The sequence below is a fragment of the Musca vetustissima genome, unplaced genomic scaffold (assembly GCF_032173495.1).
Source record: "Musca vetustissima isolate MV318-11 ecotype Yass unplaced genomic scaffold, APGP_CSIRO_Mvet_v1 utg8392, whole genome shotgun sequence".
NCBI lineage: Eukaryota > Metazoa > Arthropoda > Insecta > Diptera > Muscidae > Musca > Musca vetustissima.
In genome coordinates, this window is record NW_026886187.1 from 349,552 (window position 1) to 374,547 (window position 24,996).

At 34.8% G+C, this 24,996-nt stretch overlaps 2 protein-coding genes across 2 annotated transcripts in view; one reads left to right on the forward strand and one right to left on the reverse strand.

The window, feature by feature from the left end:
- Nucleotides 1-24,996, forward strand: part of LOC133333667 (proton-coupled zinc antiporter SLC30A9, mitochondrial) — a 116,260-nt gene that overhangs the window by 51,680 nt on the left and 39,584 nt on the right. The gene's annotated exons all lie outside the window — the stretch shown is intronic.
- LOC133333671 (uncharacterized) lies at nucleotides 86-19,827 on the reverse strand. The gene is made up of 9 exons (XM_061541961.1): nucleotides 19,496-19,827; nucleotides 18,884-19,405; nucleotides 13,197-13,323; nucleotides 4,671-4,791; nucleotides 4,040-4,116; nucleotides 3,583-3,964; nucleotides 1,601-2,093; nucleotides 1,504-1,549; nucleotides 86-1,440 (listed from the first exon to the last, which is right to left on the reverse strand). Exons 1-9 carry the CDS (start codon nucleotides 19,742-19,744, stop codon nucleotides 86-88), a joined length of 3,372 nt encoding a protein of 1,123 aa, XP_061397945.1. The 5' UTR covers nucleotides 19,745-19,827.

The window sequence follows — 24,996 nt, forward strand, 5'->3', positions numbered from 1 at the left end:
GTATTTTGTTTTTGTAAAGCTTTCAGGTTTTGTTTCTTTTATTTTATAATACCTCAGAGTTTTCCCTTAGCTTAGCTTAGTTTTCTTAACACATAACCTCTTCATTAAGAATTTCGGTTAGTAAACGATTTAAACTGTCTAGCCCGGTCAGGAAGCCACTATCTGGTCCATGGTGGATGGTCGTTGGCGGTGTGGGGAACAAGGCCGAACCATTGCGTGGCACAAATGCTGTATGAGCAAAATCAATCAAGCGTACATCGACCACACAGTGCATATCGTCGCAGGCGGCTGGCGGAGTATCAATGTCCAATGACTTGGACATATGTTGCAGGAATTTTCGATGTGTTGATTTTTTGGATAACTGTTTAATGGGAACATCGCCCACTACACCTCCTCCTACTCTTTGTGACTGCTGCTGCTGGTGTTTTTGTTGCTGTGATGATGGTGGGGGTGTGGGTAGGGATAATGTTGCTGTGGGTGTTGTGGCCGGTGATGTCATGGAATCGGAGCCAGATGCCATGGGTGTATTACCACCACCAACACCACATGTTGTTGTTGTTGTATCCATTGCTTGTTCAACTGCCGTGTGTAAACTGCTTTCTTTGATTTGTGCATGGTCCACTGTTGCTGCGGAGGCGGCAGGTGGTAATTGCGCTGACGCTGTCTTGGCTGGTGAATTCATCATGGAAACCGGTGTCGATTTTGATGATGATGCTGCTGAGGAGGATATAATTTTCGAATTATTTGTGGTTGACTTCTTGGCTTGTGATGATTTGTTAAGGTTTGAAGACTCCTTGGGCTCCTTGGGCATATTGGTATTAGCATCATCACTATTATTATATTCCGCATCATCATCGTCATCATCTTTACAACGCAAACGTTTCACTGCTCCCTTAACCGATTTCAATGATGAAGTGGTCGACGAGGCCGGCGATGCATTGACCGCCGTGGTCGCCAATGGTGAATTTTTATGTTTTTTACGCAACAGCGGTTTGGGCGTTTGAGGCGGTGTATTAATAACTGATGTCGCAGCAGCAGCAGCTGCAACTGCCGCTGCCTCAAATGCATCTTGTTGCGATTTGTAACGTTTTAACATTACCTCAGTTTGGCTGATAATGCTGCTATCATAATCCGATGACGCCTCATCCGAACTATTGTTGCCCGTTTGACGGCCACTGGTCACCGCTTTGATTTGTTCCGACAAACAGGAGAAATCATCACTGCTATTGCTGCTGTAATTCATCCACGAGTCACCGGAATGCGGCGATGAGGTGGCTATGCTGGGCATTGGGGGTTCGGGATCTAAGAATACTGTTTCTTCGGAAATGGGAATGAATGGTGCAGGTGTATTGGGGGTTGATGATGCCGATGGCCTTATCAATTCCGAAGATTTGCAAAGGCCCACATTAGAACCGGCTAATGGTGGTGGTGGTGGCATAGATCTACTATCGCTGTCATTCATCATCAAAGCATTGTTGTGGGGAGGGTGGTGATGCGAGTGGTGGTGGCTGTCATCATCATTTTCATCCGAGGACGATGACAAATTGTGCTTGTCAAAGGCTCGAGAAGCAGATGCCACCGTTCCCGCCGCCGTTGAAACTGCCGCTGTTCCAGCTTTACATCCACCTGCCGCCACCGGTGTTGTTGGCGAGGCCCTTGTATTGCCGTTGTTGTTGCTGTTGTGTAAATGTTTTATGCGGGTTCTGAGATTCATATCATTGGTTGTTGAATCATTTGAGGCATCGGCATCATAACAACACTGCTCACCGCCCGTGCTACTATTGGTGGCCGAGGCATTGCCACTATCTGCCGCCACCAAATGTAAATCTTCATCGGTATCATGCAATTCCAATTCATCGCCACCCTCATGACCCTCCTCTTCTTCGTCGTGGTCCACCACTTCATCTTCAATATCATCGTCATCATCCACATCATTATCATCATCGTCGTCAATGCTATTGTCTCGATGATAATCAAAGGTATTGGATTTCTTTGTAGGTTTTTTGGGTGTTGAGGGTGTGGCCCAATCATCAAAATCCATTGGCTGTAGCATGGGATTGTCCTCATAGCCCTCGTAGACAATTAAAAGGGAGCTGGAAGGGGAAAAGAAAAAAATATAATTAAAATCCGCTACAAGGAAAGAAATCGGAAATAAAAACAACAGCAAAAAATAAAACAAAAACAAAGAAGAAATTCTCTAATATGTGAAAGCATTAAAAAATTGGTCCTCGAAGAAAAAAATCCCCACTTTGGTCCCCTGAATTTATTTCTAGAGAAAAAAAGATAAAACAAAAACAAAGAAGAAATTCTCTAATATGTGAAAGCTTAAAAATTTGGTCCTCGAAGAAAAATATCCACACAGAGGTCCCGTGAATTTATTTCTAAAGAAATGAAGAACAGGTCTGGCGAATTTTTGTGTCTATAGAAAAAAATCCAAACTGAGGTCCAGAGAATTTTTTTCTTTAGAAAAAATCCGTACAAAGGTCCGGTGATTTTTTTCTATAAAAAAATCCGAACTGAGGTTTTAGAAAACCACGCCGATGTTGGGGCCCTAAGGCCTTTGGAGAACTTTTTACGGGCTCTCCTTCGGGCCGACTTCGACAGTACCCTACCTTCAATCTTTGTGGATGCTGGTGTCTGGGACGTCTCAGTACTCAGTTTACCCTTGGGGGTACTGAGGGCTTAGAAGTCTCAGGCATCAGCTTCCTAAGTGTACTAGAACCTCCGACAGGTTTCTCCTTCTTTGAAGAGACTATCGTGGTGGTCTTCGTACTGGGTAGGGGAATTTTCCCTCTCAATATCATTCGGATAGTTCATGAAGAACTTTCGGATGAATTTGAGATTCCTCTTGATTAAAAGGAAGACCTTTCCCGTAATGGAGTCGCTGTCCTGTCCGATGAATCGGTTACAGTTAACTTCTCTCCGATACATCTTCATGGCAGCGATCTTCTTGGCATCCACTTGCCTAGCATTACTGGTACTGGTGAATCATCAATCTTATCGACGGGGGTCTCATCAGTACCAGTATCCGCTTCGGCAGCCAACTGCCTGGGTAATTTCGCGCGACATCACTACAGGCCGTGAGAATGAGTGCGGATCCTCAACCTTGCCAAGGTTTACTTCCCTAGTCAGCAACTGGGAGGACTCTCCCTGCTTCGGAGGAGTTATCAGGATCGCTATCGTGTTTGTGTTGTTATTAAAATTCGGCTCCATAGAATGTGCTGTATGTGAGGGATTGAGGTTGACCATGGCATAGCCTCTTACCATGGCAAGGACTTGGCAGCTAAGACTGAATAAGCTGATTGAGGCGCCCAGGTATCAACAAGGCTATGTTTTAATACAGTCGGGACCCCGACTGCAAATCGTAGAACGCTGAAGGGCACGAGGTCGCATGACTCCCCAGTGTGCGGGGAGGGTCTCTTTGAAAGGCAGTGACCGAAGCTATTTTTAAAAAATCCCTGCCTATTTTTAAAAATCCCTGCCTATTTAGAGGTACCAATAACTATTTTTAAAAAATCCACACCCATGTTCGGCCCTTAAAAAAACAGTTTCACCTTTGTGGTTGTGTATTTTCCAACTTACCAGGAATAAAATCTATAACTGGACTGCTTCTCAATGACCCGACGCAATTGCAACAGACGTTGTACAATCTTGCGTATAACTCGAGTACGCAAACGATAACCATTATAGAAGAAATCATGTAGGGCCTGTTTAAAACCATTCTCATTTAATTCACGACCCCAATATTTGTCCCGTTTGGCATATTGATCCAAATGGACCTGATACGTTTGCATGCCACACAAACGTACACCCAATGATGCGGATGTACTGGCCGCACATTTGGCCATTTGTTTGGAACGTTTTTCTGCGGATGCATCATCGCCATGTTGACGGGTACCCATTTTCAGATCCAAGATACAGGGATTACGGAATTGAGATGTTATATTTTCCAACATTAGGAAATCTGCGAGAGAGAGAAGGAGAAGAAACACATATAATTAGTTAAATTATGTAATTGAGGTTATGTTCAAGGACTTACATTGCTTGTTGGAATTGTCCAATTGTGATATACTCTTAATGACATCAGCGGCATTACCATTCTTGTGGACTTTCATTCTGCAAATTTAAAAAGAAAAAAGATTATTAAAAATGTTCTTTCGGTATTAGAAAAAATATATAAAAACCCTCCAAGAAGTGGTTCTCCACAGTTAACATGTGTGTGTAGTATATTTTGCGATTTGTTTGGGTTTGGGTGTTACTTTCTTGTGGACCTGGGCCTTTAGAAACTAGTTTCTATTATGTTTTTTGGTATTTTTGGTTGTACGGCCTCTTAAGGACCCTAAAATAAGCAGCAGAGTAATTTTGTTTTATTCTTAAAATATACCGCATCCCATACCCTTGAAATTTTATCAAGAAAATAGAAGTAGTTTTTTTTCAGATATTGGATGGGTGATATTTTAAAATATACATTTTTTAAATACATAATTATGTACAATTTTCGGTTTCATACCCATCATCTTGTTATACAAATTTCAAATTACTCTCTCCCCTCTCTTCACAAACACAACCACAAAATATCTAAAAAATTGAAAATGTTATCAAGATATTCTTAAAACAAATAATTGAAACTAAAACAATTTGAATAAATAAAATAAAAAAATGATATTTACCTTAAAATTTCATCCCGTTTACGTTTCGAGGCGCTCATTTTACGCTGGGGTTCATCACGAAAACTCGGTGAATAACGTTTCTCCAATTTACAACCGCCCATGGTGGTGGCCTGCATAACGCCTGTAAATAAATTTGCGTTTCAAATCAAAATATATATTAGTAAAATATAGAAGCAGAACCAACAGCTTAAATATAGTCCTATATTGAGAAGTATTATTTTTTGAAAATCGCATTGATTTCCGATTTAAATTCACAATACATTAAAATTCGAAATGATAATTATTATATATGTATGAACTTCTTATGGATTATACACATACAAAGAGAGGACTTTGGAAGCCCTAAATGAATTTGGTGAGAGCGAAATGCAAGACAAAACAACAGAGGCAAAGAGAACAGGACGGCATGAATGATTTTGAGACAGAGAGAAAGAGCTGTTGTCATTATCAAAAAACAGCCTAATTTGTTGCTAAAAGCATTGACATGATTTTGAATTAAAAGAATAATGATTGTGAAATTTTAAATAGATGTACCCTTACAAAATATATTTTTTTAATAATGTTTAAAGCCAATTATAAATTAAAATAATAATAAATAAATAAATAATACCCTTAAAATAGATGTATACGAAGTTTGAAATGACAATAATAAATTAAATAATTAAAAATTATTTAATTTTTTATTGTGTCTTTAATTTGGGCAGTTGTAAGGAACTCAAAAATATATTTTTAAAAAATCCACTTCTATTATTTAAGGATCTCAAAAAGTTATTTTTAAAAAAATTCTCCCCTATGTAACGATCACAAGAATAGATTTTAAACCAGTAAGGAAGGTAGTAAAATCAGACTGGGCCGACTATATAATATCCTTCACCACTTTGGGTATATTCTACATATGTATCCTAACAGACGTCGCCTGTTCGAAGGAATATTGACGTGAAATTGAACGATCTGAAATATGTGATCTTGATATATATGTAAACCCGCTAACATCAATTCCTATACATGTCATTCTGTAACCTATGCTAAATTTTGTAAATCGATTTAAAGCTAACTTGACACATGCTATTTGGTATGCTGAACTGTTTAGAATTTAATCTCTATCGGAAAATACTTACCACACATCGTTTGATTATACACTATGCCAAATTGTGTGGAAATCGAAGGATATATAGGGACTTTAGTGCACCATTTACATAAAATCGGACGGATATGTATATGGGAACTATATCTAAATCTGAACCTATGTTCACGAAACTTAACACACAAAATTCTAGACTCAATTCAGTATTCTGTGCCAATTTTCGTGCAAATCGAGGAATATATAGGGACTTTGTTGCTTTATTTACCTAAAATCGGGTGAAACAATATATGACAGCTACTTGAAAATCTGAACCGATTTTCCCGAAACTTACCACACATCGTTCTACACCTAATTCTGTACGTTATGCCAAATTTCGTGCAAATCGAAGGATATATAGGTACTTTGGTGCACTATTTACCTAAAATCGGACAAAAATATATGTGGGAGCTATATCTAAATAATAATCGTTTTTCACGAAACTTAACACACATCATATTAGACTTAGTCTAGTACTCTGTGCCAAATTTCGTGCAAATCGAAAGATATTTAGGGACTTTGGTACACCATTTACCTAAAATCGGACAAAAATATATATGAGAGCTATATATAAATCTGAACCAATTTTCTCGAAACTTACCACACATCATATTAGACTTAGTCTAGTACTCTGTGCCAAATTTCGTGCAAATCGAAAGATATTTAGGGACTTTGGTACACCATTTACCTAAAATCGGACAAAAATATATATGAGAGCTATATATAAATCTGAACCAATTTTCTCGAAACTTAACACACATCATTCTAGGTTTAATTCAGTACGCTGAGCGAAATTTCGTGCAAATCGAAAGATATATAGGGACTTTGGTGCTCCATTTACCTAAAATTGGACGAAAAAATATATGAGAGCCATATCTAAATCTGAACCGATTTTCCCGAAACTTACCACACATTGTTCTAGACCTAATTCAGTACACTATGCCAAATTTCGTGCAAATCGAAGGATATATAGGGACTTTAGTGCATCATTTACATAAAATCGGGAGAAAATATATATGGGAGCTATATCGAAATCTGAACCGATTTCTACGAAACTTAGCACATATCATCCCAGGCTTAATTCAGTGCGTTATGCCAAATTTCGTGGAAATCGAAGGATATATAAGGACTTTGGTGCTCTATTTACCTAAAATCGGTCGAAAATATATATGGGAGCTATATCTATGACGAATTTCGGGCAAATAGAAAGATATTTGGGGACTTTGGTGCCCCATTTACTTAAATCGGACGAAACTATATATGGGAGCTATATCTAAATCTGAACCGATTTTTCCCAATTTCAATAGGGTTCGTCCTTGGGCCAAATAAATGAGCTGTGCCAAATTTCATCCAAATCGGATCATAAATGCGACCTGTACTTTGTTAACGAAAATACATGGACGGACAGACGGCGTAAATCGACTCAGAACGTGATTCTATACATATTCTCAAAAGGAACCATCGATTCCTATCTCGATTCCTTTTGCCTGTTACAATCATATGTACCACAGTGTGGTAAAGGGTATACAAATCCACACCTATGTAAGGACCTCAAAAAGACATTTAAAAAAATCCACGCCTATGTAAGGACTTCAAAAAGATATTTTTGAAAAATCGATATCGAAGAATACTGCCCGATACTATTTTCATTAACCGCAATAAAATCCTGTGATTCATTCGGAATGTCCTTCGTGTTATTTTCATGTTTCAAGTAGATTTATTTGATAAAAAAAAAACCTCTTTCGAATTCAAAAAAACCCTCCTTACAAGAGTGAGTAATTTAATATAGCACTGGAATCGATATTTGATTTTATATATTCAAAATAGCTTCACGTATGTGAAGATTTAATACGTAATGGAATAATTCACGTTTCCATGAATTTCAAAATTCATATTTGCAAAATATTTTAATAATCTTCCTAGCGCCTATTAATCTTAATAATAATAAAAAAACTATGCGTTATATAAAATTTATACCAAATATGTATATAAATATATAAAATAAATAATAATTATGTATTATAATATTTTCTAAATAAATATTTTTTTTTTTTGGTGAAAAAATTATTTAATCAATTTGAATAAAATGCAAATGTTATACAAACCCGTTGTACTCTCGCTTAAGGTCTTAGTTTTATTTTTGGACTCGTTTCATTCATTCATGTATATTTGGATGAGAAGAGGAGGAGTAGTAGTGGGAGAGCGAGAGATTTCATGATTTTTGGCTATGGTCCCCCTATATACTAAGTGGCCAGACATGTTAGAGACGATAGCAGTGTGTCGTCCTCGAAGAAACGAGTTTTGGGTTTTTTCTTTGTTTTTGGAACGCATTTAGACCGACTACACACAGGAGACGGACGTTGCGCAGATGCATTCTGTATTTGTGAATACAATAAAAACAACAATAATACATAGATAGTTCTTTTTTTGAGAGGGGGTAATAGTAGAAAAAAATATTTTGGTTTTTTGTCATAGTGTTTAACAAAAAATTACGTTTTTTGTTCTTGTTTCGCGGCACGGCAGGACTCCACAAAACCTCCTCCATGTTTTCTAGCTGCTGTAAGAAGAGAGCATGGTGAGATTTTGCTACCAAAAGGCGTCCTCAACTAAGGGAATTCTCTCGAGTGGTCATAGCACGCCTTATCAGCACACCAACCGTGTTGTTGTTGTTAGTAGTAGTTTCATTCAGCCTAGCTGTTTTAAAATAATATAATTATTTCTTAACAAAAATATCCTACCTCTTACAAGAGAGGATTGTTTTCGAGTTACTTCTTTTAATTGTTAGATTCTTGTTGTTGTTTCTATTGTGCTTTGGTAGTTTTTTTTTGTTTTATTTGGTTTTTTGGCACTTACCCCATCATTTTACTTTTTTCATATACTTTTATTCGATCACAATATCACAATTATTGTTTAATAATTAAAATAAAAAAAAATAATCACAGTCACAGACACTTTGATCTTTGCTGTTTAATATTGAAACCGTTTTGATTTTCTTCTTCAATTAAAACAAACTGTAAATTCAAAATAAAATCACATGAATTCCATTTTAATTGTCTTCACTAATTTTTTGTTTTTTCTTTTAAAAACAATTAAAAGCAATTCACAATCACAAAGATTTGCTATTTATTTGAAATCACAGTTTATTTTAATTGATTACAACGAGGAGAGCGGAAAACGATAAATTGAACGATCGGAAACTATTGATTACTTGTTGTTTTATTTTTTAATGGGAGTGTACACAGTAATAAATAAGTAGAGGGGGCAACAAGGTGATTTTGATAAAATAAAATAGTCAATTTATTTGTATTTCCTTAAAAATAATGGAAAAGTTTTAGAAGTGTATATTAGTTTTGGAAAATAAGATAATATTGTATTATATTAAAAAATTTTATAGGGGATAATTAGATCCTCTAGAATACAAATTTATGTTCGTTTACATGTCTTCAAACAAATCAGGTATTTTATAAAAACACCAATATCTATTATTATTAATATTATTAAATACCATTTCAAACTGAAATCCGGAATGGCTCTACTGGATTAAATCCACGAAGTAAAAGGAAGCAGAAGAAGATTAATACAGTCGAATACGCCTATAACGAACACCGGTTGTAAATAACTTTACTTATAACGAACACATTTCCTGGTCCCAAATTTTTTAGACATATTTTTCATACAAATATTAACTCTTATAGCGAACTATTTATTCGGTCCCATTTTTCAGTTCTTCTTTATTTTAATTCGGTTGTAACAAACTTGCTACGAAATACCAAATAATTAACTATGACAATTCGCACAAAAGTTAATTGATACGGTAACACTGGCAAACTTTACAAAAAAATGCCTGGTTCATCGAAGAAAAAGAGAAGCAGCTCAAAATAGGACGAAAAAACTATATTCTATTCAATTATAAGATGCCTATTTTGGAACTGAATATATATTTTTCTGCTAATCCCAGGTTTTGCCTTACATTGGATATAACGAATTTCTGCTATAACGAACTAATTTGCTTGGTGCCTACTAGGTCCCTATAATCGTACTTTACTGTATGTTTTAATAACTAAATAAGAGACATTACAGAAATTAGACGAATTAAATTGTTTTCTTAAAGAGTCTGTCTTCCTCTTTTTTACCCAATTGCTGGATGATGGACAAGGAATACTATTTAGATTTAAAATAATTACAATTAATTAAAATTAATAAAAACTAATCTTTTTTATTTTTCATGTTCTACAGACAGTTCATATTTTGCGTTTTTTCATGCATGCCAAGTATGCCACACTGATAACTAAAATCATATGTTTTGTGTCTATGCTAAGAAAATGGCGATTTTTTGTTGGGATTTATTCACATATTCATTGACAAATTCCTCGAAAGCTTTTGACTCTATTGTGGGCCGATATTTCAGTAACATACCTATATAATTCCGGTAATTTATAATACAATAACAACAAATTAATGGATCATTTCGAAAATTACTAGGAAAATACAAATGTGTGCCATATGGAACTTGCAGCAGATAATGAACTTAATTGTCACTTGTATTGCGAGTATAATGAATCATTATTTTCAATATTTTCATCATTTTGTTTCTATTTAATTTATAGGAATTAAGTTTTTTGATCGATTGCCACTGGGTTCCTCAAAATAAATTTGATTGGTAATTTATGTATATTCCATAGAACTTCAGCACAGGGGATCATTACTTATAGTCATTGCACAGAGACGGATGGATGTTCCCAAGAAGACCCCAACAGAAAAACAAAGGGAACATATCTATCAAAAAATATTGTCGGATACAATGAGGGTATGAGATATTTATAAAAGATTATATTCCAATGAAGAGGACACTCCAGAGGCATTGCCATATACGGAGATATTAAGAACACGCACCGTGGAACATAACAGATCTAAATTAAAACAAATTTACGACATCAAATTTCACGAAGAGTGTTAGAACATTTCAGGAAACACAACCAGTAATAGATAAATATTTGCTTAGCAAGACTACAAAAGACGGACGTGTTCCGCCAATTCCGTCCACAAAAAGGTTTAAAGACTTTAAATACGTCTTCTCCTAGACGTGCTCTAATAGAGGAGGTTTAACTTATTCTTGAAGAATGCCAATAGGCCATCTTATTAGAAGGCAAGTAGGACATAGATCAACAATAGAAGCCTATGGAAGTTTTCATGAAAAACTGATTAGAAATTCTGTTGGTATTCTATAGAAGGCCATTTTTATGAAAATTCGTTAGTTTATTTCATAGAAGACCAATAGCTCTACTCATAAATAAACATAGTTTCTTAATAGTCATTTCATAGATGACAAATGTATCAACACATAAAATCGCAATTGAAATCTCAGGGAATAAATCTTCTTTTGAATGATTTTTTTAGATTATTAGTGCTTTTTATAAAATGGCAATAAGTCTTTTATAGATTCATGTCTTTTTATAAAAGTCAAACTAGCTTCCTTAAGAAGTATCCTTTTCAAAAATGTATCAAGGATTATAGGTAGTTTTGTAAACGACAAGACTGTCATATTATAACAGAGCAATAGGTCTATTTATAGAGGACCGATATACATATTTTCTTATAGAAGAGTAATACATAGCATTATAGAAATCCAAACGACTTTCGTCCTCCTCATCTTTGAAGGGCAATAAATCGCATGTCTTCTTTTAAATAAGCAATACGACTTCTTATAAAAGAATCAGAATGTCTTTTAAATCACCAATTGGAATTAGACACTCCTGGAAGTGCAAAAAATCGTATAAAAGACCAATAGGTGTTCTTATAGATTACCAATATGACTTCTTGGAAATGTCTTATGTGATAGAAATTTATTGAACTCCATATAGATAACCAGGAGCTCTTATTAAAAAGAACTTAGAAAAAGACTTGTAGAAGACCGATTATAATTCATATAGAGAAATGTTGAAATGAATGTTAAGGGGTTTCTCTTTCCATATTGGTATATTTGTAGGACGCTCTTCTAATGAATCTTTATTATATTCTCTGAGAAGTTTGTATCCCGGATTGTAGTCCAGAACTAGATATACTATGTATTTTTCACTTTGAACCTTCCAACCTAGTCTAACAAAAACAAAACTATTCTAAAGATTTTTTGTATTGGTATAAAATATAATTCTAAACTATGTACACTCCCGTAGTTGTTGTTTTTTTTTATTTCCCGCGTTTAAATATTGTGTTGATTTATTTTTAGTTTTGTAAATAGAAGACAGGGCAGTATATTTGCAAGCACAAAGCAAATGAATTTATGATGGAATGTTTAAAAGGTTTATTTGCTACGTTTCAAGTTTATTTCGTTATTATTATTTGTTTTGCAAAATATAAATATAAATTGTATATAAGTGTACGAGTATATAAGTTATAAAAATAGTTTTTTTCTTGAATAAATATTGTAATTAAAATCTAAGGCAGTGTCAGTCATTTTATTATTATCTTTGGTTTATTTATATTTATATCACAGATATTTGCTTAAATTACTTTATATGTATATTAGAAAACACATTTTGTTTATAAATTTTTATATTTGTTATACAAAACGAAATAATAAATCTGTATGTCTCTAGAGAATATATAAAAAAGGAGGAGATGGGCTCACTAAAAGTAAATAATGAAAGAAAGAATAATATAATATATAAAAATATAAAATAAGACGTAATGTAAGGAAAACAAATCACAGTTGTAAGTGATGTTGTTTGCTAGAGATTTTTATTTGTATTTATTTTTGCATTTCTAGTATTGTGTGTTTTCCCACTTGTTTCGAATATATAAAAAATAGTATTATTTCTTTTTTATAAACAAATTTGAATCTATAGTATTTTTTCTATTCATTTGATGATTTGTTTTATTTTTTTTCTATTTGGCTTTTAAACATTTAAACAATTACATTTTACATAAAATGTAAGGGAAGTGGTTGTGAATGGTGATGATTGATTTCAACAAATGTAATAGCTACTTTGTTTTTTTTTGTTCACTAAAATATATTATAAATGATAAGTAAATGTCTATATATGAAACATATAAATATTTAGAATAAAAATGTTTATAATGTCTTTTCGTTTTTTTTTTTAATTTTTCTATATTTTTTATGTTTATTTTGTTTTCTTTTTTTAAACTTTATTTACACATGATATATAGACAAACATTAATACATACATACAATGTTGTTTTAATATATTTTGATATTCATTTGTTTTTTTTTTTTGCAATAGCAATGATCATGAAATGTTTTGATGGAAACGAAGAAGTTGTTGGTATGGTAGATAATAATTTATAAAGTTTATTTTGTTTGGTTTCTTTTTTTATCACATTTGGCTTAGAAATTGAACAAAAAAAAAATATGTTTGGATTGTTTGAAAAATGGATCAAAGGCTTACCTTTATATTTGGGAACAAACTTCTGTATATCCTGCGGAATGTTTTGATAAAAATCCAATTCACGCAAATTCAATGGCTTGATGACAGTCGATTGATTAAGCAACAATAGGCGGGTGTGTCCTCCGACCTGGAAAGTAAAACCAAAAAAAAAAGGGGAATTAGTACAAAAAAATTATAAATACATATAGAAATAATAGGGTTTCCACCAAAATAACTTCTAATAGGAGACTAATCGGTATTCACATAAAAATACTAGAATGATGTGTGTAAAGTTTCGTGATGATCTCTTCAGATTTAGATATACCTCCCATATAAATTTTCGCCCGATTTAATGTAAATGGTGTACCAAAATCCCTATATATCTTTCGATTTGGACAAAGTTTGGCGTAGCGTACTGAATTGAGTCTAGAATGACATGTGTTAAGTTTCGTGAAAATCTGTTCAGTTTAAAAATAGCTCCCATATATATTTTCGTTCGATTTTATGTAAATGGTGCACTAAAGCCCCTGTATTTCATTAGATTTACCAGAAATTTTGCATAGTGCACTGAATTGAGTATAGAATGATGTGTGCTAAGTTTCATGAAAATCGGTTCAGATTTACATATAGCTGTCATACATGTGCTCGTCCGGTTTTATGTAAATGGTGTTCTAAAGTCCCTATATATCTTTCGATTAATCTCCGGCAGATTTCGTTGAAGTCGGTTGAGATTTAGATAAGTCCTGTTATAGATGACCAACAGATCTGTCTTCTAATCTATAACGTAATATATTCTGCCATCGGTTAACATTATATACAAACATATGTCACCCAATATTCTTTTGTTTATAATAATGCCCAGCATAAAAGTCTCCATTTGTTTTCCACACAGTTGCTGTTCCATTTCTTGATAAATGTTGGCTTCATTTCATATTTTTTTTTTGAATAAAATAAATATTCTTTGTTTCTATTGCTGTTACTGTCCATTTGGCTGTTAGCTTAGGTTGTCATATTTCTTCTTTTTGTGCCATGTAAGCAAGTTTTCATATTCCATTATTGTTTATGGTAAACAACGCCCCTCTATATACTCCAGTTTCAGTAATAAATTATAGACACAAAAAACTTGGAATTTATTTTTAAACAAAGACCAAGGCAAAGTTTATTTAATTACGGAATATTAAAATGAAATATGATTTGTAATGATAATTAGATGAATGGAATTTGGATACATATCCATTAACCGAAAAAAAAAAAATAAAAACAAAAAAAGCAAGACCAAGTCGATGGCGAAATTTGGTAGGTACCTTTAATGGTGGCTATGGTAAAAATTTTACTAATATTGATCATTCTTGGTAAGAGGATACGTTACAGAATGAGAACCCAAAATACCAAACTACAGCTAATTCGGTTGGAAAAAAGTGCAAAAAATCCCAATATTACCAAAATTTGGGAGGTACCGTTATATGGAGGCTAAGGTAAAAAGTTTACCAATATTAATAATTTTTAGTAGGAACATGTGGTATCCAATGAGAACCCAAAATACCAAATTACAGACAATTCGGTTGTAAGATGTGCACAAGCTCCCCCAAAATATCGAGATTTGGAGGTATCGTTATAAGGGGGCTATCGTAAAAACTTAACCAATATTGATTATTTTTGGTAGAAGGTTGTGTTACCCAATGAGAACCCAAAATACCAAATTAGAGACAATCCGGTTGAAAAATGCAACCAAGCTCCCCAAAAAATAGAAATTTGGGGTTATCGTTATATGGGGGCTATCGTAAAAACTTAACCAATATTGAATATTTTTTGGTAGGATGACGTGTTACCCAATGAGAACCCAAAATACCAAAATACAGTCGATTCGGTTGAAAAATGCGCCCAAGCTCCCCAAAATATCGAAATTTGGAGGTATCGTTATATGGGGGCTAGCGTAAAAAGTTTACCAATATTGATAACTTTTTGTTCGAGGATATATTACCCAATGATTACCCCAAATACCAATTTACAGCCAAATCGTTTGAAAAATGCGCCCAAGCTCTTCAAAATATCGAAATTTAGGATGTACCTTTATATGGGGCTAACGAAAAAAGTTTACCAATATTGAAAATTTTCTGTAGGATGGTGTGTTACCCAATGTTTACCCAAAATACCAAATTACAGACAATTCGGTGCAAAAAGTGAAAACAAATCCCCAAAATATCGAAATTTGGGGTATCATTATATGGGAGACTATCGTAAAAAAGTGGACCAATATTCATCATTTTTGGTAGAAGGATGTATAACCAAATGAGAACCTAAAATACCAAATTACAGCCTATTGGGTTGGAAAAAAGAGCACAACATAATTAAATACGGAATATTTGGAGGGCCGTTATATGGGAGCTATATTAAAAAGTTGACCAATATTGATAATTTTTGGTAAGTAGATTCGGTACCGAATGTGGGCATTCAAAATGCCAAAATACAGCCTATTTAGTTAAAAAAGGGGCCCCAACATCGGCAAAGTATCGAATATTGGGGAATACCCAAAGTTGGGAGGTACCGTCTAATGGGTGCTATATGAAAACGTGGACCGGTATATTTAATTTTCAATACCAAACATCCAAGGAGTTATTGTAATGCATGTGCAAAATTTCAAGGTTCTATCTTAAATATTGCGAGCTATATCGTGATTTCAACAGACAGACAGACAGACAGACATGCATAAATCGGCATAGAATGAAGAATTTATATTCTTTTTGAAGTCTCAGGTAAATATTTCGAGGTGTTGCAAACAGATTAGCAAATTTAATATAAAAGGAATGCCATTAGAATATCGAATTATAGAATAAAATATTAAATTCGTGAAAATCGGTTCAGATTTAGATATTTACACGAAATTTTTGATTTACACGAAATTTGGAATAGTGTATTGAATTGAGTCTAGAATGATGTGTGCAAAGTTTCGTGTACATCGGTTCGAATTTTGATATAGCTCCCATATATATTTTCGTCCAATTTTATGTAAATGGTGTACCAAACTCCCAAGGTTTGTCCGATTGAGACAAAAATTTGCACAGCGTACTGAATTAGGGAAAGAGTGTCGTATGTGAAGTTTTGTTGAAATCGATATAGATTTCGATATAGCTACCATATACAGTGGCTCCATCGAATAATCGGACAAGTGGTTGTCAGATATAATAATGCTATACATTTCAAAAAAATTGTTTAAATGTGTAGTTTTTTTCGCTTTTATTTACACATTACTTACTTACATTTCTGAACAATACAAAAAACAACAACTTTCCTAGTGATAACAGTAAATTTCGCCAGAAAAACAAAATTAACTCAATTTATTGTGCTCAACGCAAAATCGGACAATGCAAAGTATCAATGTCAAAAAATGCAAAAAATCGAGAAATTAATATTTAGTTGCATATTCTTTGTTGACCAGAACGGCCTGTAAACGCTTCGGTATTGATTTGACCAAATTCTGGCATACCTCCGGCTCTATGGAGTTCCACGATTTCAGTAAAGCCTCCTTAAGCTGTACCAAGGAGTTACATTTTTTCCATACACTCTTCTAGCTAATTCTTCGCAAAGATGCTCAATTACGTTAAGGTCTGGGCTCTGTGCAGGTGTTTGTATAAGTTTGGGACAGTTATGGATCAACCAAAGCTTTGCAACACCTGATGTGTGCTTGGGATCGTTGTCTTGATAAAAGGCAAAGTTGTTCGCGATACCCAATTTGTCTGCACTTTGATTTACATTTTGTTTTAAAATGTTGAGGTAGACAAATTTGTCCATTTTACCATCAATAAAATGCAAATTGTATATTCCCGCACTCGACATGCAGACCCAAAACATAACAGAACCTCATCCGTGCTTAACAGTGGCTTTTGTATTCTTATGATTAAATTCAGCATTTGGCTTACGCCACACATACATCTTTCCATCTGATCCGTGCGAATTAAATTTGCTTTCGTCAGTAAACAGATCCTTAATATAATGATAACTATCAATAGAAATGTATTTAAAGATGGTCTATCATCAAATTACCTGCTTCCAAAAATCTTCTAATTTTAGTAAATACTCCTTGGCATATTTTATTCTACTGTTTTTATTTTTAAGGCTTATAAATGCTTTTTTTCTTGCAACTCTTCCATAATAATCATATTTATGTAATGTATTGCGAATAGTATTTAGGCACACAACTTTTCAAGTGCGAGTTTTTAAATTTATTTTAAGTTCTTTTGCGCTTTTAAATGGATATTGTTTTATTTCTTTTAATATCGAACGCTCTTCTCGCTCATTCAATATCTTCCATTGACCTTCTCTGCTTTTATTGGTCAATCTGAACTCATCACGGAACCTCTTTATAATGTCGTGGACAGTAGATTTATTCATTCCAACCAATACGGCAATTTCTCTTACTGTTTTACCTTCATAATTCAATTTATCTATTAATTGTCTGATTTCCACACTGAATTTTTTCCCTTTTGGAGCCATTTAAATTTATTTTTATTAAGTTTTACCACTTTCTTGATCTAAATGCAATTTACAAATGAATACGACAAACAAAATACAGCTTTGAAGTTCATATTTGCATAATAACGGGACTTTTAACATTGATACTTTGTTTTGTCCGATTTTGCGTTGAACACAATAAATTGAGTTAATTTTGTCTTTCTGACGAAATTTACTTTTATCACTAGGAAAGTTGTTGCTTTTTGTATAGTTCAGAAATATAAGTAAGTAATGTGTAACTAAAGGCGAAAAAAAACTACACATGTAGACATTTTTTTGAAATGTATAGCATTATTATATCTGACAAACACTTGTCCGATTATTCGATGGAGCCACTGTATATGTTCGTCCGATTTTATGTAAATGGCGCACAAAGCACCCAATATTTGTCCGATTGAGACGAAATTTTGCACATCGTATTGAATTAGTTACAGATTGATGTATGCGAAGTTTTGTTGAAATCGGTTCAGATTTAGATATAGCTCTCATATATATTTTCGTTTGATTTTATGTAAATGGTGCACCAAAGAGCCTATGTTTGTTCGATTTCCACGAAATTTGGCAGAGTGTATTGAATTGGGTCTAGAATGACGTGTGTTAAGTTTCGTGAAAATCGGTACAGATTTAGATATAGCTCCCATACATATTTTCGTCCGACTTGATGTAAATGGTGCGCCAAACATCCCATGTTTGTTCGATTGACATGAAATTATGCACAGCGTACTGAACTGAGTCTAGAATGATGTGTGTTAAGTTTTGTGAAAATCGGTTCGAATTTTGATACAGCTCCCATATATATTTTCGTCCGATTTTATGTAAATGATGCACCAAACTTCCAATGTTTGTCCGATTGAGATGAAATTTTGCATAGCGAATTGATTTGAGCTTAGAATGACGTATGTTAAATTTCGTGAAAATCGGTTCAGATTTAGATGTAGCTGTCATACATATGTTTGTCCGATTTTATGAAAATGGTGACCCAAAGAACCTATGTTTGTTCGATTCAGATGAAATTTGAAATACCGCACTGTATTGAGTTTAAAATGACGTGTGTTAAGTTTTGTTGAAATCGTTTCAAATTTATATATAGCTCCCATATCACATTTTTCACTCTCTAAGCCACCCCTTCCTATTTGACTCTAAAATTCAAAATTAAATTAATAATTCATCGAAACAAATATCAACACATATCCTCTCACCTGATTTGATAGCGGCTGCAGTGCAACTTCATCTTCACTTTCCAAATGATCCTTGCTTAATTGGGTCTGGAACTGATGATGATGCTGTTGTTGTTGGGGTTGTTTAAACGACTGTTGGGCAGCTGCCGAGGCTAAAGTTGCTCCATTGAGATTAAAATTGCCCGGTGTTGTTGTTGTTGTGCAATTGTTTTTATTGCCAATCGCGTTGGAGGACAACGTCTCAGAGATTGCATGTTTGGCCCGTATAAAATCAACAGCACTGCAATGATTGTTGCCGCTGCTGCTGTTGTTGGTGGTGGAGGTTGTGGTTAAACCGACACAGGATTCAGAACGTTGACGTTGATGATGTCCTAAATACTGATGTAGGGCTGCGGCAGCACTGGCCAATGAATGAGATTGTTGTTGGGTTGTCGGATTGTTGCTGCTTACAGACAATTGCTGCAAATTGGCAGTGACCAAAGAGCTTGTGGCAACATGTTGTTGGGGTTGTTGTGTTGTAGTGGTGGTGGTGTTGCTGCAGCTCTTGGTTGGCGATGTAACCGTTGAGGGTGGTGTTGTTGTTGTTGAGCCGACACTACTCAAATATGCTGCTGCTGCTGTACCAGCTGTTGCTGTTGTACTACCAAACTGCAATGGCGACAATTGATTTAAAGTTGGGGCAACTTGGCCAACATGTTGTTGTTGTTGTTGGTTATGATGATGGAGTTGTTGTTGTTGCAATTCATGCTCATTATGCTGATATTGCTGTTGATGGTGGTGTTGGTGTTGATGATGATGTTGTTGTATTGTATTTGGAACATGTTGATGATATGACGCACAGTCAGAATCTCCCATGCCCCAGTCCCCCAGAAAATATACCATACCCTTCCACGTAAAACAGTTTAAGCAATTGTCCGACGTCTCGGTTTAAAATCAATTAGCAGGCGTTGCTAAAAAAATGGCGGGGTAAGGCGGGCGCTTGGGCGTCAATGTAGCACTTTGGGAGGTGGCTGATGAATTCCCGGAAAATGGTTCCAATACTATTTTTTCTGAAAAGAGAAGAAGAACAAATTAAATGATGAAATTTAATAGCAAAATTGTGTACTCCGTTCCGAATGTGATTGAAAGGTGTAATCGATAAATTTGATTTGAAAAAGTGATAGTACGACGAAAGGATAACCTTGTCGTGTCTTGCAACCAGGTGTGTCATTGTTTGTTTGTGTTATTAAATAATATTTCCCTGTCCTCCATATTTCCTCCCCAACTCTATTCGATAACTGGGTCATTCGATAGGTTCAATGGTTTTTACCATGGCAAATTTGTTTGGGAGGGTGTGTGTTTTAGTGGTGGTGAGGAGTGCTGTGCTGTGCTGGTTCCGCATTCTGTAGTCTGTTTGATTTTTTTCCCATAAAATTAGGTCAATACCACCCACCACAACCACCATGCGGATAAAATGATTATCTTATCGGTTTTTAATGGATATATCTGAGGGTATGAATGTATGTGTGTGTACTTAATAAATTGTTCCACCGATTTTCTGTAAATGGTGCACTAAACTCCCATTGTGCATACTTCTCCAAAATGTCTCTTTTTTATGACCTTGAGATATTGATACGATTTGCAAATAATTTAGAACAACAACTAATCCGATTACGAAATAAAAATGAAGAGTATTGGTCGGGTATTATTATTATATTATTATTATGTATGCTCTGAAAAGCATTATTTCAGAGTGCGTGGTCTAAAAATAGAGTGGGTGGCTTAAAATAGAAAGGGTCAAAGAGAGGTTAAAAAAAAAAAAAAAAAAATTATATCGATAATCTCAGTAGGGTTACAAGTTCGGTTATGGTCTAGAAGCATTTTCGATGCTCTTTCCGAAAATGCATTCGAAAAAGTTGTATTTCCCACAACGGATCCAATTCAAATTTCACTTCTATTAAATCGAACTACTGTAGAAATCTCAGAAGAATTACATGGACCCTTAAAAATTTTGGGAATATCAGAAGGGTAACAAGTTTTAAAAAATATTGGTCCGGAAATATGTTCGACGCTCTTTCCGAAGGGATTGCTAAACTGTATGCTACCCGGGAAGTTACGGTTTTCAGTCAGAATATCGATTCTTCATATCTGTACTGGTCTATACCTTGCTCAGCCTTAATACCAAGCCCTTGTCGAAACATCTTCTAAGCCACCAACAAAGGAAATCCTCATTTCAGTGAGTGGAAGGAAGAGTGATTTCAAGGACATTGGAAAAGCAGAATTACCCATAAAATGGTACAAATCGAGCTACTGAAAAAAAGTGAAAACCAGTACAGCTGAAAAAGTGATTCGAATGACTTCGATCGGTATTTGTAAGGTCTGTGAAAAGGATGTTGTGCCACATCGAAATATTGAGTTTAGACCCATTTTTGAATCAAATCGTTGAAGGCACTTTGGAGTCGGTTTACAAATGTCCGTCAAGTTCATGTTCGAAGATGGGGAATATCGGTCCACTTCTTCTGGTATAATTATATATTATATGTAAATTTCCTGTAAGGGTTCTTGGGCGCAGTTTTCAACCAAATTTGCTGAAATTTAATGAAATGGCTTTCTATTGTGTACCAAATATCTCCACCAGAAATTATAAATATCGATGCACTTTTTCTGGTAGCTCCCATATAAGGTACCCCCACTTTTCGGTATTTTGGGGTTCTTAAGTGTGCTTTTCAGCCAAATTTGCTGAAATTTGGTCTAATGGGTTCTTATTGAGTAGAAAATCGCTCCACAAAAAATTATAAATATAGGTCCACTTTTTCGGGTAACCCCCATATGGAGGTTCTCCTTATTTTCGGTATTTTTGTGGGTTTTGATCGCATTTTTCGATCGAATTGGATGTAATTTTATTACTTTAAGTTCTTATTGGGTGGCAACAAATCCATCCACTAAAAATTATAAATATAGGATAATTATTTTTGGTAGTCCCAATATAAGGATACCCCCTATTTTGGGGTTCTTGAGCGCGTTTTTCAACTGAATTGGCTGAAATTTGGTACATTGGGTTCTTATTGGGTATTAAATCGCTCCACTAAATATTATAAATATCGGTCATATGTTAGCCCCCATATCCGAGGATGCGACCCATTTGTCAACATCTACCACCACTCCTTCTGGTACCTCCCCTATTTGGTACCTCAATATTTATAAATCCAATATAAGACAAATGGAATGTCCGATTTGAACCAAACTTTGCACAAAATACTTTCTTTATCAAGCCTAGATCAAGTCCGAAGGTGGGATCGATCCATTGGTCCACTTCTAATGCTACCTCTACCACAAAGGGTCAATAGTTTATAAATATGTGGTACAGGGTATTATGTCTTTGTGCATGTGTTTGTAACAGGCAAAAGGAAACGAGATAGACACATGGTTCCTTTTGAGAATATGCATACAATCACTTTCTAAGCAGATTTATGCATGTCCGTCTGTCCGTCCGTCCATGTATTTTTGCGATCACAAAAAAGTACAGGTCGCATTTGTGATCCGATTTCGATGAAATTTGGCACAGTTCACTTATTTGGCCCAAGGATTAACCCTATTGAAATTGAAAAAAATCGGTTCAGATTTAGATATAGCTCCCATAAGTCCCATATATATTTTTGTCCGATTTTAGGTAAGTAGTGCACCAAAGTCCTTATATATCCTCAGGTTTGCACGAAATTTGGCATAGCGTAATGAAATAAGTCTAGAAAGATGTGTTTTAAATTTCGTGAAAATCGGTTCAGATTTATATATAGGTCCCATATAATGACTTTTTTATGCTCTTTCGAGCCTAGCTTAATTATCGAATTTTTGCAGCAAATTTATTTAGTAGCGAATTCAAAATGATTTTTATACCATACACAACTATGTTGTCAGGGTATTATAGCTTTGTGCAGCCCCAAAAGTTTGTAACGATGCGAAATATTGGTCCTAGACCCACCTTTAAGTATACCGATGGTCATATCTCGACTAGCTGAGTCGATCTAGATATGTGTGTCCGTCCGTCCGTCTGTCCATTATAAGTTGTAAACACGATACAGGCCACATTTATGGACCAATCTTCACGAAATTTTGCATGTAGAATGGGGTCTGGTCAACGAAGACCCCTATTGTTTTTGGAAAAAATCGGTTAATATTTAGGGGATGAAATGGACCAAAAACCTTATTTTTGTCGGGTTTTCTGGTCGCTCCAGAGGCCGCAATTATGGTCCAAACACCGCGAATTTTTGCATGGAGAAGGGGATCGGGCCAAAGAATAACCATGACTGTTTTGATAAATATCGGTCAATATTTAGCGGGTCAAATGGACCCTAACTTTTGTGTGAAAAATGACAAAATTTGTATTCTATAGCGTATATATTTACCACTGAAGGACATAGACCCGAGAAGTTGATAGTATATCCAAGAGGAGTGGTTGACCTTTAAATTGATACCAATTATATTGTCGTAGGTATTTGGATGCGGGAGTTACACTTAAATATTTACAGGTGCTTACGTATATTCATATATTATTTAGTAACCTATTACCACACTGGAGGGCGGAAATGTAGCGTTGATCGCTTTGAAATTTCCATGAGGTTCCAGTTATGGTCAAGGATAACGCCTAAAATGTTAGGTGATGATCAGATAATATTTTTCGGATGAAGTGGACCGAAAACTTAATTATTTGTACTTTTCGAATCGAAAGCCGAACATCAAAACACAACCCACGGTGAAGAGAATCTGGACAAGTAATAAGAGGTGTTGTACTGATTATTAGTCACATTTGCTGACTTCTATCCAGTCAAAAATGTGCAAATATCGCGAAATATTGCCCAATCTCAGAATATAGAACCACACCAAATTACATTTTCATGGAAGTTGTGTAGGGTATCGTATGGTCGGCCCCGTCCGACTATACTGCTCCGCTCACTGGTTTTTACTTGTTTTTAACTTAAGTCCTTGTTAGGACATAGCATTCTATTTTTAACGTCGTAACAACTTTCAAACTTCGTATTCTACTGGTTTTCATATACCAATACAAATTTGTTTGTTGGCGGTTTAGTTTTCAGAATTAGGTCAACAGATATTCAAAATTACATTGACACGACTGGGCTCTGTCTGGTATGGAATATTTTTTTTGTTCCCAGAGAAGCGACGCTGACAGCAAAAACAAAAAAAAATAATAATATTTATATATGAATTTTCACCAAATAAACCCACACGTAGAAATGCTAAACACACACACACACACAAAATGCTGATGTAGAAAACCTCGTAAATTGTTAGTTAGATGGCACCGTTAACAAAAGTAGAACTGGGAATAATGTCTGTCGGTTGGCTATTAGAAAAAAAATATTTGTTTTTAGAGGCCTACCGTTTGCCACCACTTGACGTGCGTCCGTCCGACTGTCTATCCCGAATTATTCTACTCACATACAATCTAACCACGCAATGTTTTTAGCTCTGGTTAACAACAACAAAAAACTGGGTAGACAAATAAAATAAAAATAAAAAATGTTTTTGTTTTTGAGGTTCTCCATCACGTCATGGCCCAAAAACGTGCTTCGAAAAAGGTGACGTAGGACTATGGCTAATAAAATATTAATAAAAAAATTCCCATTAAGAACAGTTGTTATTTTTTCTATGAAATCATTCAGAAAATGGTCCGCTAACAAATGTTGAGCAAAAAAAAAAATAAATAAATAAATAAACCAGTAAGGAAAGTAGTAAAGTCGGACGGGGCCGACTATATGATACCCTTCACCACTATGGATATATTAAACAGGACTATTAACATGAAATTGGATGAAATAAAATATGTGATATTTATCTAAATGTGAATCTACCTATATATCCATAAGTTATATAAATCGACTTCAATCAAATATAAATAGGTTATCTGTTGGGCTATGTCTGTACTTCTAGAAAACGCAACTACGTAATTCTATGCTCAATTTTGTACGTTGTGCAAAATTTGATGTCAACCTGACTAGCATGAAGAGTTTGATGTCCAATTTACTTAAAATCGGGCGAAAATATATATGGAAGCTTTATCCAAATATATCGAAGGATATATAGGGACTTTGGTGCACCATTTACATGAAATCGGACGAAACTATATCTGAATCTGGGCC

What these genes read in the sequence shown, in the direction of transcription:
- LOC133333671 (XM_061541961.1), bottom strand. Translation starts at nt 19,744, where the DNA reads ATGGTATATTTTCTGGGGGACTGGGGCATGGGAGATTCTGACTGTGCG. An exon ending in TGCAGCCGCTATCAAATCAG is followed by an intron (nt 13,324 to 18,883) that starts GTGAGAGGATAT and finishes TTTACTTTCCAG; the next exon opens with GTCGGAGGACACACCCGCCT. An exon ending in GTTTGTTCCCAAATATAAAG is followed by an intron (nt 4,792 to 13,196) that starts GTAAGCCTTTGA and finishes ATTTATTTACAG; the next exon opens with GCGTTATGCAGGCCACCACC.